The 19,637-nt window shown below is 37.9% G+C and overlaps 1 protein-coding gene across 2 annotated transcripts; it reads right to left on the bottom strand.

The window, feature by feature from the left end:
- Positions 1-325: 325 nt before the first annotated feature.
- On the bottom strand, positions 326-19,381 carry wbp1lb (WW domain binding protein 1-like b). Of its 2 annotated transcripts, none has more exons than XM_026170097.1 (4): positions 18,987-19,381; positions 9,911-10,013; positions 5,710-5,871; positions 326-3,995 (listed from the first exon to the last, which is right to left on the bottom strand). In XM_026170097.1, the coding sequence occupies exons 1-4, from the start codon at positions 19,359-19,361 to the stop codon at positions 3,163-3,165; spliced, it is 1,473 nt and encodes a 490-aa protein (XP_026025882.1). In that variant the 5' UTR covers positions 19,362-19,381; the 3' UTR covers positions 326-3,162. The 2 variants fall into 2 exon arrangements, with proteins under 2 accessions (XP_026025882.1, XP_026025883.1); XM_026170098.1 differs by lacking the exon at positions 18,987-19,381 and adding an exon at positions 11,149-11,260.
- Positions 19,382-19,637: the final 256 nt, after the last annotated feature.

Consider the following 19,637-nt stretch of genomic DNA (forward strand, 5'->3'; position numbering starts at 1 on the left):
GGTGCATAGCAGCATATGGGAGGCTACTAAAAGTCAAAATTCAAATTTTGACAAAGTTAGACAACCTTCTGGGAAAGTACTAAGGAGTGCTTGTGATATTGTACAAAATCCTAATTACATGTGTATGGGACTTTACACATATGCCTGATGGAAGGAGATGCCATCAGGCACCCCCAGGATGGACCCTGCCTTTCACCCAATGACAGCTGGGATAAGCTCCAATCAGCTTGTCAGTGGCTGATTAGCGCCATTTGTTAGGAACCTTGACCTCTACAATAACATCACTCAGTAGAACCACTCTGAAATTAAGTCACGGACACAGTGATTGACTACAATTAAGCATTTTTATTGAACATACATCCATCTTAGTTGTCATAATAAATGGCTTATGTCAAGAAGTGCAAAACCACACACACTTATGAAGAAAGAAAAATGTCTTTGGCGAGATGCCCCTGATCTTGTTAACAAATTACCTACTGTACTGTTAGTTAAACGTACCCTTCACACAACTTCAGTTTAAGTCTCAGAAGAACTTAAGTCTTTCTCAACAAAAAAACAATAATACCCACAAGAAGAAGAAGAAAGAAAAAAAAGAATCTGTCCATAATGATAAAGCTAATGATTTCATAAAAATGATTAAAGCAACTATTTGGTTCATGAACATGTTACAGAATGTTGTACATGATTTGTAATATAAAGTGGTTTTGAGATTTTATACAGTTCCGTTATTTTTTCAAAGAATCAGACAATATGAAAAATAGCTCATCTTTCGACGACATGTACCACAATTACACAATGACATCTTCTAGCTTGCGGAAAGCATTAACGGATAAAGCACTTTCGAGTTTGTTTAGGCTTTGATGGGCAAAAGTCAATCAGCTTAACTGTTTATGCAGAAAGTTACTTTCCTTTTGTGCTGGAAATTCTGGGAAACCATTTTCTCCTCGAGCCGTAAAACTAACGGCTGAAACATTTGTGCTTTGCAGAATTGCAATTTGTGCATCTTTTCAGGTACTCCAAGTAGATTAATTGCATGGCATAATGGTGTAGTCTCATCAGTTGTGGCTACTTAAAGAGATTAGACATAGATTTCTTTGTGGAGGTTTCACAAGGCATCTTTTATTTGTGTTTATCATCTATGGCATACCACTAGAAGCTCAGGAGGCTAGATTGTCAGCATTCAAACTCCTAAAATAACGGGAACTGACAACTATATTCTTTTCCTCTACCACATTGTCTTTGTTTTGTAACAGCAGTGCAGCATTATACATATTGTACCATGCTGTACCATAATAGTCTCATAAAGGTCCTGTTGTGCAACAGCTTATTTTTAAGATACTCTGGTATCCATAACAGCCAATGACTTATTTCATTACCTTATGCTCATGTCTAATAAGAAACTAATCTCTAATCTTCCCACTAATATGTACATGTATATATTTTTTTGACTGCTTATCCAACTACAGTTACAAGGTTACTGGAGCCTGCCATATCAGACATTATGTACATCCTGGACACGTCTCCATTCAAACTCAAACTTAGGGATAGAAATGTAAATTTACCAAAGATGGAAATTGAAGCACCATGACGAAAACCACACAAGCTCAGAAAGAACATGCAAACAGAGAAAGGCAGGTTCAAACTGCTCTGTTGGGTTAAATACTTATGTTAAAAGTAATTTGTGTGCAAACTCCTTGCTTCATAACCATAGCCTTTATTAAATCCTCATTTTAATACAAACTTATACGGGATGAATGTCTAAATGAAGAAAACATATATATATATATATACACATTAAAAGTAACATTTCCTTTCTTGATTGAACAGTACAAATGCAGATGACTGGAAATATAAACCCTGGTTTTAAAAAAAAAAAAAGAAAAGAAAAAAAAAAGAAGTCACTTTTCCAGTTGACTAAAATTAGCCTTAATGTGCCTTCAATGAGACGTTAAATGTTTCATGTATGAATAGCAAAGCTGAATAATGTCAAAACTGCGGTGATATGAAAATTCTATACAAATAGTGTTAAAAGTTATGATGTTTTTTCACTGTAAAGCTGGTGAAGGTGATAATTCATTAAAGTGACTTTAAAATGTGAGGTGTGATGTTGCCCGTCTCACGTGTAATCTCTATGAAGCTTAACATTCAGTTCATGTTTTTGGTACCTGCTTTCTCTGGGTCTCTCAACATAATGGAAGCCTAGCATTGTCCATCAAATTTCTGCATTTTTAAGGGGGTAGGCACATACTACAAACATTCAACAAATCAATTTTAAAAATGATTGTATACAAAACAAATCTGCTGCATTCCCTACTAACATTTCAGAGGTCCATTTCTCACACATTACAACAAAATGGTAAGAAGGTAATTATCTACTGCTAATTTAAGACTAGATTTAAACAACCGTAGCATCTGCAAGATAAATACCATTTGTGCAAAAGAGGAACTGTTCTCATGAAGATTTGTTAATGCACTAACACTTCCCTATCACTAGTGAGACTTACATAGCAACAAAAACAGACAAAAGGCAGCATGGTTTTGAACTGCTGAAAAAGCACTTTAGAAACATGAGTCTAACAGGACATCCCCCAAAGTCTTGTTCTGACATCCCTGTACAATATCAGCTTACATAAACACATACTTTGGGTAAATCCACATCATACTTGTCCAAAAATGTTTCTGCTGTGTGTTGTTTTATTACATAGTTCACTACCTGCAGAGAACAAATAGCTTTGCAGAATTGTTGCAAGCACCTGGCAAAGAGAGCTACATTCATCCTAGGCAGTGAACGTCCTGTTCTGACAGCACAACTTCAGCCATCATATGTATCAGTAGCTTTTGTTGTACGAGAAGGGCAAATGAAGGACTCTGTGTGCGTAGTCTGAAGTCCCAATTGCCACAGGATATTAAAGGGCCTTACAGACCAAATATAACCCAAAATACACAGGTTAAGGCCACTGTTCCACACAGGAGCGTGCTTTTTCAACCTCTGGATCTCAGACAATTTTTAGCAGAGATCCTACTTGCTGCTCCCTCACTTCTCACTTGTTTTATCTAAGATGCACACATTCATAAAAAAGACTTAGAAAGCAAACACTTCCTGAAGTACAAAAACAGTGTAGTGCTCTCCTTCCCTCATGACAAAGGTGTGTTAACTTTGCTTCAGCCCTGTGGCTCAGTGCTGGTGCTGTGTGCTGGTCCTTCCTGCTCATTGATGGTGTGGAGGAGGAGGCACAAAGGAGGGTTTAGGGAGCCACTACTTATCTGGTGAGCAGGCTGGGGACTTCCTGTTGGCCCACATCCAGACCGCCTATCAACTTCCCCAAGAGCCTGCTCCTCCTCCACACAGAAGGAGGCCTGATGGCTGCAGCTGTCACAGAATTCGCCTGCTTCCTCCTCTTCCTCGTCAGCTTTCTCATGCCCCAGAAGGCTCTCTAGCTCCCTTAACTCCTTGCTTTCCTGGCCTGTACTTCCAGCTCCACTACAACCACTGCTCCCACGTGTGCCACACACACACACCTCAATCCCAGAATCACCTGTAATTCGCCGCCTCCTTCCACTGGGGAGTCGCTCTTTGTCCTCAACACTACCATCTGACAGGCTGAGATCCTTCAGCAGGGGGTTCTTGCAGGAGTCATCCCCACTTTCGCTTAGTTTTTCCTGGTTGGCGAGTCCCTCTCTGCTAAGCCCTTCTGATAGCAGTATCACGCCTGAATTTTGTGCCGTTTGCACGGACTTGGTGTCAGGCTTTGGCCTCAAGTCTAAGGTGGGAGGTTGTGGTTCCTCTATGGTGGGCCTACAACACAGGCTATCAGAGACTGGGGGAACTGGGGAAGGCTGAATGGCTGTACAGTGTCCTTGCTGCTGCTCAGGAGCCAGTGGACTAGAAGCCACTGAGGATGGGCCAGTCTGTAAGGCACTGTAGGGAGGGGGAGGAGTTGGCGGCCGGTTGACCACCTCTTCATATTCAGGTAGGAGGTAGTTTGGCAGAAACCCTATAGGAAAAGGAGAAAAAAATGCTTTAAAAAGGCTATAAAAGCACATGAATAAATACATGCCATGCACACCACTGATTATACACACAGGTTTCTGACCTGCCAAAAGAAAAAAAAAGACACTTTGACCTCACTGAACTCCCCAGACCAGAATTCAGACAGTTCCAAAACAAAGCAATAGGGTAAAAATGTGACAACAAAAGCTTATTTGTGGGTCAAGTGTGTGCTGAGGGCCATTGTAATCTCACGTTACAACAGTGGCAAGGTACCAAGACAACAATGTTGGTCATTTCCTGTAAACTGAAGCATGCAAACAGGGAAGGTTCTGGCAACACCACAACATGTGGAACCATAGAAAGAGTTCCCTGTAAACTGCATCTGTGACAGGTTCCACTGTGTAGTAGGTGCAAAGCCATTTTTTTTAAACAAGTTTAAGAATAGTATGTGCAATTTTTTTCAGTAAAAGCAGTTGCAGCTATCAGTTATTTTATTAATCGAGTAACCTATTCATTCATTAATCATGTAATCAGATAAGAAATTTGTTTTTCTTATTAATGAGCAATAATAAATACTCAAAAGTTGCAGTTGATCTGCATATTTCCAATAAACTTCTGTTGAGTTACAGCTGATTTTTCTATGTATAAAACAAACTTCGGTGGAGGGAGTTACAAAGTTTGCTTCTTATCACCTTGGGAGTTTGTTGATCAGGTGCTTTGATGAAGAACCCGAGATTTTTACTGAGTAAACAGCGCTGCTGTTATGGATATTAGAAACACATTTTCTTTCACTCAACCTGAGCTCACCGTCTTAATAGCGGCTCCACCTGTTTGCTTTGTACCAACTCCACGTTAAACTGTGCCAGTGTCATCATCTCTGCTGCCGTTGTGTTATCATTGTGTGTGGGCTTAATGTTGTCAAACTTTTCATTGCTCCCAAATATGTTTGTATTGCAGGTCTGTTTTAGTCGCAAATGTGACTCGCGTTTCCATTGCGACAGTGGCATGCTACAGATCTGTGTGTTAAACGAAACACTTAAGCAAAGAATTTGTGTCGAGAAATATTTATCGAATCACTCGGTTAATTGTTGCAGCTCTAGTTTTGGAACAAATGATAAATACTGTACTAACTGTACTGTATTGATGTGTACTCATGTTCCATTTAATAACCATCACTATTAAGAATAAAAATCTCAAATGCATTTCTTACTGTAATTCTAGAGCTGATACCAGTTGACTTAATTCCATGTTCACCGATTTCTCAAAACTTTGGATTGTTGACCAAATAATAGGAAACTGAGCCTGTTTTAAACTCTTGTGAGCAGTCTTAAACCAGTTCACAATTTTTGGATTGATCCTAAAGGATTAATAAAGTAACAGTAATTACTTTATTTTAGGCTTTTTGCTTTAAATACAACAAAGACACATTATCATCTCCTTAAAGAGAGCTCAAAAACACTGCAGAGTTCATTTGTTATGTTCACCACTATAACCAACTCTAGTTCACTTGAAACTGTTCATGCAAACCAATGAAATGATGAAACCTTAAATACATAATTGCTCAGTTACGATTAAAAAAAAAAAAAAAAAAAAAAGCTTAATAAATAGTAAAAATATCAACATCAGATTTTGTTGTTTTGTTTCTCTTGCTGTTGTTGTTGTTGTTGTTTTTTTTTAAAGATTTATATAATGTGGGTGTATGTGGTGGCAGAGCTTACTGAAGTAAAAGGGCACAGAGGGGTAGTTGTGTGCTTCACGGTAAGCAATGAGGTTGATCTCGTGCTGCCGTTGTTGCTGCTGTAGTCTGTGTTTGGTGCGGCGATGATGACATACACAGCAGCAGCTTAAAATGAAGATGATTGCCCACACCAACCAAAACCCTAAAATCAGAGGAAGAGCAATTTAGTTTAGTTAATACATGTGAATACAATGTGACTTTTTTAATATTAAGCAAAACAACATAGTTCAAAGTGGGCAAAAATGTGTTCTCCATTATCCATGTGGTGATGTAACAAGTGCCTGCTGCTAACACAAACATAACATTGCAGATCAAACAGTTCAACACAGTGAAACATCTACACGCTTATACTATGCTATAAACAACTATGTATGCATTGCATTATAAGCTTTACACCATGAAAATCCATTTAAACATCAGAGTTCCTTCTTATCAGTACAACAGAGTACTGACAGATTTTCATTCTTTTTCACTTTGGCACCAGAGCTGTATGACGTCAGCACCCCAATTTCTACATAGTTTTGAAGGCATACCATATAGATGTCTTTCAGGCTACTTAGCCTGAAATATTGTGTTTTGACCTCATAGTATAATGAGTGCTAATAACTGGATCCATTTCAAAATGTGGAGGTTTGCAGGACATCAACATAAAAAATTATAAAAGAAAGCTGACTTGGATTAGGTGTGGGTGATATATCACATATACTTCACGTATGAAAAGTTTTTACATGTACGATGGTTAAAATGGCTCTATCATAGCCACAGAGTATAAATTGCCATGGCAATATTAAGCTGTCTGCATGTAACTCACTGTGAACACACACCCCCTACCCAATGCTGCAAATGGATCACTAATCCAATTCCAACTGGAAATTTTTTACCTGGCACCCTGTGCTGAGCATGCGTGTTTAGATTCTTCCAGATGGGGGGAAAAAAACAAAGACAAAAAAAAACAAATATGGCGACAGCAGGCGTTTCAGACAAGTGAAGGAATTAGACTGTAACTGCAGAGGAGTCAGATTAACTAGTTCCAAAGAGAAACAGCACTGGATCAATAATCTGGCAGTGGTTTGGACTTCACAAAGAGGACGTCGAAAAAAGGCAGTAATTGCAAAACATGCCATAAAATCCATTGCCACAAAAGGGTGTAGTGCTAGGGCTGGGCGATATGACCCAAAATTCATCTCGATATTTTTTAGCTGGATGGCGATATAAGATATATATCTCGATATTTTTTTTAAAGCCATAAAGAAAGAACAAAAAGAGAGTTCTTAGTCAATAGGGGTGGGGGGAAAAAATCGATACTGTGTAGTATCGTGATATTTTGTTTGCTAATAATGTATCGATACAGGGACAGCAGAAATCGATATTTTGTTACTAAAAAGGTTTTTGTGCTCAGAGCATGTTGATCCTTTTTCTGAGCAAGAATCCTGACATTCCTTCACTGTCCAAATGTGTTTAACTTTTTTTTTTGGCAGCAATAAACATGACAGTTTACTTATTTTGATTTAAGACATGTTTTATTTTAATTAAGTTTAAAACTTTTTTATTTAATGTAAATTTATATTTTGTTTTAATTTACTTTCAAATTCTTCAGTTGCTGAGTGGGCTGCATAGTTTTCATAAATTGCTTAGTTCAGAATAGCTATAATTGTACCAGATGGTTGCATTCAGTTAAGTTGGACTAGACTGTAATACAAACCGTTTAGTTTGTCAACAATAAAACTGACTGAAATGAGAGAAAGACTGAGTGCGAGACTTTGATATTAGATAAAATGAATATTGATAAAGTTTACCTTTATGTACAGAATCTGAATATTGCAATATATATATATATATATATATATATATATATATATATATATATATATATATATATATATATATATATATATATATATATATATATATATATATATATAATATCGATATCGCAATAATATCGTATCGTGCGTTAAGTATTGTGATAATATTGTATTGTGGGATGTATGGTGATTCCCACCTCTATTAGTCAAAGCTGTGTCCCAGATGTCACACAGGCACTTTTATTAAGCCTATTCATTACAGCATAGATGTACATGATAGAAACTACTCAAAAATAAATTTATTAAATTTATTAAATAATAATGCTCCATAAATAAAAGAAAACTGTGTTGTTTTTGTGCATAACAAAGAGCTCACAATTGTGCAGTCAAAATGTAAACTAAAAGACGCCGAGCATAATAACAGACAGATTTCACAGCTGCTCTGTTCCCAACTTCTACTGCGTGACTGACAGCCTGGAGTTTGAAATCCGCTTCGTAACCATGTCTCTTAACAGGTGCCATTTATGGTCCTTATACACACACAATACGGTAATATTATGTTGAAGCACAGTACGTATCACTCCGCGAGGCTCCTCGGTAGCTGTAATGCTCCGACAATCCATCAAGCGGTGCAGCTCCGTAGCTTACCAAAGTCATACTCAAACATTTTTGACAGATTGCTGAGCGCCGTGTACCACATAAAATCGGTTCGCGGTCATCAAGCACAACCAGAATTCATACATAAGGCGCGCTGTCAACTTTTGAGAGAATGAAAGGATTTTAGGCTGTGCAGCCCCTCTGGGCTGCATGGCGTTGGCGTGGTTAGCTCGTTAACACGTTGACGCCGTCCAGCTCCACGCACGGGGCGATGTGCAGTAACTCGTTAACGGAGATTTGCCGTGTCCATCTTGTCGCTGCCTGCAGGTGAAGTGATGGGGGAGGAGGGGGAGTTGTGTTCAGTGAAGGAGAGGCGAGGTCGAGTAACGTTGCATAAAGACAAAAGTGAACGAAAGACAGGCAAACTTGTGGCTTCAAAAAAAGATTTCAATTAGTATACCGGTACAATTTTAAGCACTATATAGTTGAAAATAACATTTGTTTTTGGAGGTTACTTAAACATATCGTGATATAGCCAAAAAAATATTGTGATATTAGATTTTCCTCATATCACCCAGCCCTGCTAATACAGTCTTGAATGCAACGTGAGACATTTTCTTTTATTCAGGGCACTGAAGAATCTTAGTTCATTACATCAATATTTTTTGGCAAGCTGCATTTTACTCCCCATCATGTCCTCAGTGAATAATTAATGCTGTAATATAATTCCCTCTATTTTTACAGGGAGCCCACACCAATTGCTATACCTCACTTTTGCCCTTGAGGCAACCTTTTTGTAACTGCGGCTAGGCAAGACTTCAACAACAGTTTCACCATTACATAATTTGTAGATTTATGAGAGCTGATAAGCCATTTTTATTACCCAGCTGAGTGCATGCCATGGTTAATAGGTACTCAAACCTTTTTTTAAGAATCTTTATGTGAAGAAAACAACAACAATTTAATTTAAACATTAGTATTCCCCAGTGTAACACTGTACAGGAAATTCTCAATAAAGCACAAGCTTCACTATGTTTTTAATGGTGATATTCTTGTATCTGCTACTTATCTTAACAGCAGTCCCTGCCATGATATCACAATGTTGATTACATTGCACTCAGAGAGTTCCTGCAAATCTGTGACCTCTGACTACAGAGAGCTAAGACTAAAACTACACAGGTGCGCCTAAAATATAATAGAATTGAGATGATGAATGCTGAATATGCATTTAGACATAGTAATAATAAACAAGTTAAACTGCTAATGAAACAAGGCAGCCCCTATAGATTTTATAACTGGACTCACTCATTATGCCAGCGTTGCACCCTTTCATCCTTGTCTGTCCTCTTGCCCTTTATTTCTATTAAGCACTTTTTCCAGCATCCCAAATTTTCCCCTTATAAATACTTTAACCTGGTGAACATGATCTGCTCCATCTGACCATGAGCGTTTGCTCACTGTTGCTGGCAGTCTTAGTTTAAGAACAAAATGTAAATTTAATTCTGAGGATGACACTCCACTTCGAGACATCTAATCTTGTTTTGTAAGGTTGCTTAAACTACAATTTTTTTTGTTTTACAAAAAAGCATCACAATTTATGTGTCCCAGTCTTGTTTCGGTACTAAGTGTATTTATCCCATTACTCTTTCAGTCCTTATTACAATGCATCAGCTTAATATTACAATGATTGATTTTGTCATACCTTATCTTTTAGTGCCTGTCACAGAGTGAAAGGTTTAAGAATTAGGATCAAACACACAAGAAGAAAATTAGACTTACACCAAAGCTCATAGTAGTAACTGCAGCACTGAGATTCCCCACAGCAATGTCCAGACTCACAGATGTAGCTCTGGTTGTTAACACCTTCACAGTGCAGCAGGCTCTACAAAACAAGTAAAGAAATGCAGTCACTTGTTAGTAGCTACGTCCAATAACAAAGACAAAATAAAAATTATCTGAGCCTATAACACGACAAAAAAAGTCTACAAAATGAAACTGGTTTGAACAACATGGTCGTCACTGCCACCGACAGGAGTATTATGTTCTTTAAGTTCTCCATACTTATGGATATAAATACAATTTTAGTCAGCTTACTAAAGCATACACCTTATCTGGGGTTTTGTTAATCTTTCTGAACATTTGGTTGACATAGGTTAATTATCCCCATATTTGTGACACAAAGAAAAAAGAAATATCAAAATCAATTACTTATTTTCACTTGCCAACAGAACAATGACATGTACATCTACTTTAAATCTGATATCAGCCAATATTATCTTCTTAGAGTAAAGTGGTGATACAGAATCCTGATACTTTAATATGAGAAAGAATTCAGAAGATTTAAAACAAACAAACAAACAAACAAAATACAAACAACAAACAAATCAAAACACACACACACACACACACACACACACACCTAACCTTGATTTGTCATTGTGAATATTAATAATAACACTGCAGATAATGTAGAAGCCATATATTTATACTTGTTCTGAACTGAACATGTCGTAATCACTTATGCTTGGAAACTACTAGAATTTCACTAATGTTTAAGACACATATCAAGTGTAAATGTATGAATCACAGCCAGCACAAAAACCACCCAGTATGCTTCCCAGAACAGTGAAAAAGAAAAGAAATTTAAATTCAAACTTCAGCTAAAGGCCAAATGAGAATGAGGAAAATGTCAAAAATAAATAGGGCACTTGTCTCCACTTCAAGCACGTGGTTGCTTGTTTTAACAGTCAATATAGCAAACTAGCAGCGTGGTCAACAGTTAACGTTACAAAACATGTTAGTGAGCTGACTGCTACCAAACCTGTAAAAACTTCCATTGTGAAATAAACAGAGAAGACAGGTCGCTATAGAAAAAAAAAAAAAAGGAGAGAGCATTGTAATCAAAAACCTTGAGACAGCTTTACAAACTTTTCCAAGTAGATCAGTTATTCTAGATTAGCTTAATGATTAGCTAACCAAAGTTCTATAACTGGATTTTCTATCTCTCTGTAGATTACCAGTGCAGGTCCCCGACTGAGAGGCATGATGATCATGGGTCCACAAATCCTAGACAGGTTTCCTCTACCACATGGGTCATTAAAGTCAAACAGCTCTCAAGCATACTCTCACCCTCTCACACAGCCTTCCTCTCCGTCTTTGTAGACCATACACACACACCCCTCCCACACTCCCTCGGCCCACTCCAATCCAGGCCCAAACAGTGGACAAGGATTGCTTTACGGAAATTTCCAAGCAGCAGTGGAGAGCGAGCTGCTAGCTGAGACACTGCATGAAAATAAGTTGTGCAGAGTGGTGAGAAGTGTGTTAAGTATGAGGGAGGGAGAGAACGAAAGAAAATCAAAGAAACTCCAGACACACAAAAATGATTTGTCACACAAGAAACACCAGATCAGCACAAAACAAACTGCTGACATAAAATTATAGCCCCGATTTCAAATCTGATGGACTGTCAGCCGTTTCGGCTTCATCAACATGACATTTTTTAAAATTCAGTTCCACAGCTTTAATTCTCTGTAATAATTACTGGATGTTCTGTTCCTTAAGTTTGTTTTTTGATAACATCAGCTGTTTTCACTGACTCACAAGCCAATCTCAACCATATGCTGTGCTCCTTTGGGGTTGGGCTTTTTATTGCAATTCAGTAGAGATAACCATCTAGTTTGTTTGGGTCTTCAGCACTGAGTGTTCAGTCATCAGTGCTGCATGCAAAGAATGGGGTAATGAATAGGGAGGGGGCTTCAAGATTTTACAAAACAGTTTAACAGGAAAAAGTACTATAGTTAAGTCTTTAACATGAACATGCATGAACTAATCTGTTTTGCCGAAAAAAAGATCAGGTGATTACCACTAACTAGACCTAAAAAAAACCCCACACATCTGAGAGCACTCCCAGTTCTTACTTTTTAGTCACCCTAAGAGACTGTGAGCGAGCAAAGAATCTGGACTAGTGAGATTCCCCTGTCTCTAATCCAAGCAATCAACAGAGACAATCCACCTCTCTTATGCCACACTTGCAGATTAAAGGCAGATTTGGTTACTGTTTCTGAGATTACTGTTGCATCAGAAAATAAATTAAGCTTATTAATGAGAACTTGCTGAAATGACCAGTTCAAACATCTGCTGGTGACAATCAGACACTGTTACTGGAGATACAAGGCAGCAGTTCTTTCTTAAGTCTTGACTGCACAATCAGAGTTGACCCACTTAGCTCAGGCCAGTAGAACTTGGCAAGTCAGACGATGCATGCAAGGACCTCGCTGCCCTTTTATTAATCTGTCCTACAACAAAGAAAGGCACCCTTTCATAGTCATGAAGGTTATGCATAACAAAAAACTCCTGCAGCAACCGTAAATGCTATGAATGCACCCGAGAAAGGTGCGGCAGCTTAGGAGGAGAGTATAGTAAACCAGAGTTGCTGAATTTTATCTCCAAGTTAACAAACAGTATGTTCACAGCAGCTAAAGCTTTGCCTCAAGAGAAAACATTTATACAACAGTTTTGGCTGTTTAAGAGGTTGTTAATTTCTAAAATTACAAACTGGATTATCTATGATTGGCTTTACATCTGATGTCTTCCAATATAGCGTAAGCTACACTTTGCAACATTACCATGTCAGAAACTTCTCCTTTTATACAGTGCAGAGGTATTACTGATGCTAATTCTTTCTGAAGAGTCCCATGGCTAGGGAAGACCTTTTAAGCTTTTGAGGCTGATGTTTTTTTTGTTGTTTTTAAAACCTGATGATCGTGTTTCCACTGTTAGGAAATTATTTTACTGAAAAAAGGGAAGGCAAAACAAACATTTCAGGGTGCTTATGTGTGTGAAGAAAGCAAGAGATGGACGGGGACAAGGATCCTAGTCTCAAAGGCTGCCCTTACTTTACCCTATGATTGAGAGGGACTGCAGGATTTAGGGCCAGTTTGAAAAGGCTTTAAGTCAAAATAGCAGTGAAAAGCCAAACCATGTGCCTTTTTAGCCTTTTGTTTCTCCTACTCCTTTAAACGGTTAAGTAAAGAAACAAAGAATCGCAGACTTTTAGCAGTGATGAATACCAACCTACCACCCATTAAAACATCAGAGTGACAGCTCATGCAGGTCAAGCTTAAAGTTTTAGCTTTGTCTTTCACTACCCTGGGAAGTCTTTTTTTCGCTTTTTTTTTTGTAATTTTAATGTGTGAATGGACCTTTTTTCAAACTTACATTGTATAATGAAGAGAATAACTCTTATTATGAACCGCTGCCAAATGGTAATCAACATAATCACTTATTATAATAACATGAAACCGATACAATATACCTGAAATCACTATATTAAGTTTTGGAGGTGTGAAAGCACATGGCACATATAGTCGGGATCTTGTGCTGCATCTATTGCATCTACTAAGTTTATACTTCTGTTGTCAGCAAATTACCTGCAGACACGTGCACTGATAACATAAAGACATAAAGCATGTGACATTACATTGATAATAGTAGTCATCTGTAATTACTTTACTCCCAAAGTGCTGAACTTACTCATAATCTATTACACTACACATGTCAAAACTTGTGAAGAATTTAACCTAAATTAAGTATTAAAGCCAGTAGGATAATAATTTTCCCTTTCTTCTTTTTTCTTGCCAGTACTGAGTACAAAAAACCCTTCCTGGAAGTGTTACTGGACATAAGCAACGAGTTAACGATTCTGGTCACACAGGAATGCCCATTAAATTCAAACTTCACATTTAGTGCTCACATTATGTTGTCACATTGCTCCTGATTAATAAAACTTTGCTAGGCTCTAGCCAGCCTTTCTGTGATTGGTTGTTGAGTTGTTAGTTGGGTGAAGACTGTTTGTAACACTGTTAAATTTCAATGAAAATAAAAAACAAATATTTCCTTCATCAGCTTTTCTTGTAAGTACACAAGTGAACTGTAGCTTTCACTTGGTGAGACTTCTCACTGTGTGAAGCAAATCCAGTTGACTCCTACCTGACAGCAGCTCAAATCACTCACAAGGTAATGGGAAAAAGAATTACAGCAGACCATTGTTCCATCCATCCATCCATTCACTTCCGCTTATCCTTTTCAGGGTCCATTGTTCCTTCAGATATTTTTTTTTGAATAATCAACAACATACAAGTCCAACAGAGCACCAACATTAGCTGGCACTTTCAAACCAGTCAAGCCTGCTGTCAAAAACAGACTTCTGAAACAGAGTATACGTTTCCAAAACAATTTCACTTACTTCCAAGATGCACAAAAACAAAAATCTGAAGAAGTTAGAGCTCCAGCACCACTTGTACTCTACAGAACAATTTCATATCTGACGAACATGTTTTTGGCTGGTGGCCTTAATCCCCACAGGGCTTAACTGCTTTGAAAACTAGTCTGTCAAACAGAGCAAGTTTCATATAAAGCTGAATACTCAATTGGGACAAATACATTCATGTTTACTTTCTGAAAAGACTTATTAATAACTGACATTGTCCTGAAAAACAAAACAAAACATACCAATAAGCTAATTTTTACAGTGACAGTTGCAGTATGTTGCTCTGGTGAAACGGGCTAGAGCAGTACAGGATATATCAAAGATAGGGTAAACCTAGACTACAAAGAGGTCCATAGGATTGTTTGAAAATAAATAACAATACATTTGCATACATTTTGCATGTGTATACCACCATGGTAGGGCTGTTCGATATAACGATATATATTGGATGACGATATAAAAACGTCTATCGTTTCATTTTACGCTATCGTTTGTTTCGTGGTGTCGCAAAATAAACTGTTTACGGCAATATTTTGTCATCGTTTTGATGGTCACTGTTGTGGCTATATTCATTTCTTAAAGTTCTCTCTTTCTTTTATATTTAATATAACCACACTACAGACGGACAAGCGCCTGTTTTTATGCTTTGTGGTTAGCAACAACAACGGTAACACCATCGCGTGTCCGCTTGTTTATGTTCCACATAAACCTTTCACAATAAAGCTCAAGATCCCGTTGAGACTTTTCAAAATAAACTGAATCACGTGAAAGAGCAGATTATTTATGAATGAGAAGTAAAAAAGAGCCGCCAGGTGCTAAAAAATAAACCTTAGACTCAAACGTTAGAACAGGCTTTTCCCCGCAGCATGCCGTGTAATAAATAGAATAGAATAGAATAGAATTCAACTTTATTGTCATTGCACATGCACAGGTACAGGGCAACGAAATGCAGTTTGCATCCATCCAGAAGTGCTTTAGTGATATAGATATATTACAATATATATTAGCAATAATATAGATATGTGAGTATATTACAGAAATGGGTCTATTATGGTATGTTATAATGTACACGGTATGAAGTATGTTGTGAATATTCTATAACTATAAGTATGTACAGGCTGTAGTGAGTACAAGCTATGTACAGGATATGAACAGGATATAAATATGAAAAACTATACAGAATATGAAATGAAATAACTTTACAGAATAAATACTCACAAAGAAAACAGCGGCTGTTACAACTTATGTCTAAAAATGTATCGTTTCATGCATCGTAGGGCTGCTCGATTATGGCAAAAATGATAATCACGATTATTTTCACTGAAATTGAGATCACGATTATTTGACGATATTTATTTAACCCTTTAAGACCTACTATAGAACCAAGTCCACCAGAGCTTATATTATTTTTTTACATGCTGTAGTGCCATTTGTGGGAGCATTTCAAGTTGCTATACATCAATACAACTGTTATAGCCCATATTTTAATAATATGTATGCATTAAGTCCATAGTAATTACATAAATTGCAAAAAAGTGCAATAAACTACAAAAAAAATTGAAAATCGCTTTTGTTTTGTTTACATATATTTCTACTTGGAGAAATTTAAGAGGTTTATCCCTCAAAACTTTAAATACAATAAAGTTGCAAAAAATAGTTTCCCACCACAGGAAATTTATTTTGAGTGTCTTCATAGTTTTATTTTGGAGATACAGCAATTTTTATATACTGCAGGAAAAACAAAAAACAATCCTATGATGCAAATTTGCAAAGAAAACAGCAGGTGCATCATTTCACTGTGGGAAGTGTTACGAACAGCTGATCGGATCGGCAAAGCGTGTTTCTGGAATATTATGTTTTTGTTCCTGCAAGCGCTTTTTATGCAATTTTTGCAAAGCTATATGTGGAACGAAACCGTGACCGAGGACAAGCTGATGGCATAAGATGTAAGTACAACTCCTCCGGTTTCATATGCAAAACAAATTATTGCGCTATAGCTTACACGGTCCAGGTTCTACAGGAATTTAACAATAGTTACGCAAAACGGAGCATGCAGCTCTGACCGGCTTTAAAGGGTTAACAATGACTTTTAAAAAATAATGTAAAATGGTGTGCAACACCACTGAAGTTTTTTTTTTTTTAAACTCTCTTTTCAACCAACGGCAGTCACTCTCCAAATAACTTCTGCTTAGCTTTCCGAGCTTCCCTCGGGTCCTCTTAATCAGCGGTCTCCAACCTTTTTTGCGCCAAGGACCGGTTTATGCCCGACAATATTTTCACGGACCGGCCTTTAAGGTGTCGCGGATAAATGAGGGAGGGGCTAATAATCGGCTCAGTCATTTTTAATGATCGTTGAAAGCCCAGATCGTAATCGTGATTAAAATTCGATTAATTGAGCAGCCCTAATGCATCGGTTAAAACACTCGACTCCAGCTACATGACACGCAGCTGGAAACACTTCCCGCAAGACGAGCTGCCCGAGATTCACAGAATTTACAGAAAATGTTACATTTGTGTGATTTATATCGTTATCAGGACGATAGAATTCTTATAACGGGATATGAGATTTTGGTCATATTGCACAGCCCTACACCATGGTATATTTTAAATAAAACAACTAAAGTGGGGATACTTTAAATATTTAATTAACTGTTTGGAAAATACATTTTTATAAATACTCCCCCCATTTTTAGACTTAAGTAATGAAACAAAGTAACAACTTTAAATACTTGAGTAAAAGTACTTGTTGCTTGTCTGTGTCTCTCTCTGCCTATTTTTTTTTTAATTCTGTAACTAAAAGCACATTAAAGAATTTCCCATTTTTCTCTCTTAGGGAACTTCTGGGTTGCTTTTGCATTATGTTTTAGATGACTGACCTTTTGGATCACTTTTAAAGCATTTAACTGAATCTGAGCTGAGAATATAGTGTTGTAAACTTCCGAATTCATCATGATACGTCTATCAGCAGTGATATCATTAATAAAAACTAGTAACCCAGCTCCACTTGCAGCCATACATGCTGACAGTGGCCTCCACACCGTTTGACAGATAATATTGTAAGTTTCAGATAATGAACCTCTTTCACCACGTCTGCCTTCCCATTATTGTGGTAGAAGTTAATCTTGGTTTAATCTTTCCAGTGTTTTTTCTATTCTTTTTTCATTACTGGACAGGTGCTTGTCAAACCAAATCTGGCCATCATGTTCTGGATTGTAGACTTTGACAATAATACACCTTCCTCCATGTCTAGATGTTTTTAACGGCATATCCTGGCCAGCACAAAGAGTACTACAATCACCCGCTTTAGTCATTTTCTGTGGTCTTTCATTTCTTCTGGGGTTGCTGAGCTGGCTGGTGCATTCCTTCTTCTTAAGAATGAACTGTTGATTTGGCCACTCCTTCAGTTTTTACTGTCTCTAGAATAGTTTTATTTTGATTTTACAGCCCAATGATGTCCTCCTACACTTGTATCAAGATCTCTTTGGACTTTGTTTGAAAGTTGCAGCGAACAGCTACCAAATGCAGTTCAGTTCAAGCTCGTGAAGATGCATTTCTGGTGTGTCCATGACACTATGCAATGCATTATAGACCTCAGCTTTGGCGTCCCAACACACCAAGGGTTCTCTTTACGTTTTTATCTTACCACTGAAAAGTCATATGTTCAAGGCCAATTTTGTTTCTAAATATGTTGTGTGTCACAGAAAATACAACAATATGGTTTAATACAGCATGCCTCCAGAAGTGGGGGGAAAGTACCATTAATGTAATCTAGAACAAGGACTAATACATTTAAAACCTCACCCCTGACCCCCTTTAGAGTAATAAGCCTTCTTATTGAGGATATACAGTTCATGTATGTTCATGTAATTAAAAAAAAAAAAATCACTGCCGATTTTATACTGTATGTGTTAAAACTGTACATCACTGTTTACGTAAAAACGAAGAAACTTAAGAATCCAGTTCTGTTCTGTTCACGAAGCTACTCCCAATGTTTTACATTCATTTTTGTAAAAGGAAAACATCAAGGCCCAAAGACTGAAATAATGGGAGCAGACTACCACGAAGCCAAGACAGTGATAATAATATATAGCTCTTCGACACAAATTAATTACAGAGTGAAGTTCACACGAGCTATTTTTATGTTGCTGGTAACTACACCGCTCTTGATCCAAGTCAGACGATTTTGTTCTGTTTACTGCTATGGCAGCAGTCAGGTATGAAGAACTGCTTTTGCTAATCGTGCTACTCACTTCTGGCTAAAATGTCAACCGCCTATCATAAAGAAAACAGACCAAGGCCCTGACTCACTGATCTTTGTGTTTTTTACTTCAACGGTGCGTTAGCTGCCGAAGCTAGCAGCCGAAGTTAGCTAGCAAACAGGCAGCTAACGTATTTCCTGACAACACGGTAAGAGTTGCAGCAGGCAAATATCAACGACAGCAGATTTATAAAAATGTATCAAAGACTAGGCGAGCTTGTTATAAAGCAGAATAAAATTCCCTATTCGGATAGTCGTCTACCTTAGCCCGGTATCTATCTAGCTAGCTATCTGAGAAAGCCTTGTTTTTGAGTGAGCAACCTTACCGTGTCGGCTGCTGCGGACTCGGTGGGGGTGACAGAGCCAACAGCGTGCAAAAACAATCCCATTTTAAGACCCGAACATTCGCCTCTCATTCCTCCAAAGGGGGCTCTGACTACAACAGAAACATAGGCATGCAAAACACTTGTTTTCATAAACTGTGTTCGACTATCTTTAAGTATTTCTCGGCCCGTATCGCGTTGCGAGGCCGCTGTAAGCACCGCCTCCTTTGCGTACTGGGCATTACAAAAAAACGATGCTAACGCAACTGGTTGCTGTCGGTGCCACTGACTGATACAGCTGTTATACAAGCCGTTCCCTAGCTCAGGCACTCCGCTTCGGTCACCTGGGTGTGGCGTGGTCACCTCTATAAGTTGCATGTGCGCAACGTGATGGGCGTTCGGTGCCGTGGATCATAACTGGTTTTGCGGATTGACCAGCGATTGGACAGTCCCAGCCAGATGGGAAGAGTCTGGCCAATCACTAATCGGTGCGTCTCCCGTGCATGGGGTTGTTATGATCCTGGGTTAACGTCTCAGTTTCGTGGGAACATACCTTCGGAACAGCCAAGTTCTTCTCAACAGCAAAATAAAAACGTCTGTGTTTTTGTTAGTCGTTTCCTTTATTTGGCCTTTTTGAAGTGATAAAAGTGATGG

This window comes from Astatotilapia calliptera, chromosome 6 (assembly GCF_900246225.1).
Source record: "Astatotilapia calliptera chromosome 6, fAstCal1.2, whole genome shotgun sequence".
Taxonomy (NCBI): domain Eukaryota; kingdom Metazoa; phylum Chordata; class Actinopteri; order Cichliformes; family Cichlidae; genus Astatotilapia; species Astatotilapia calliptera.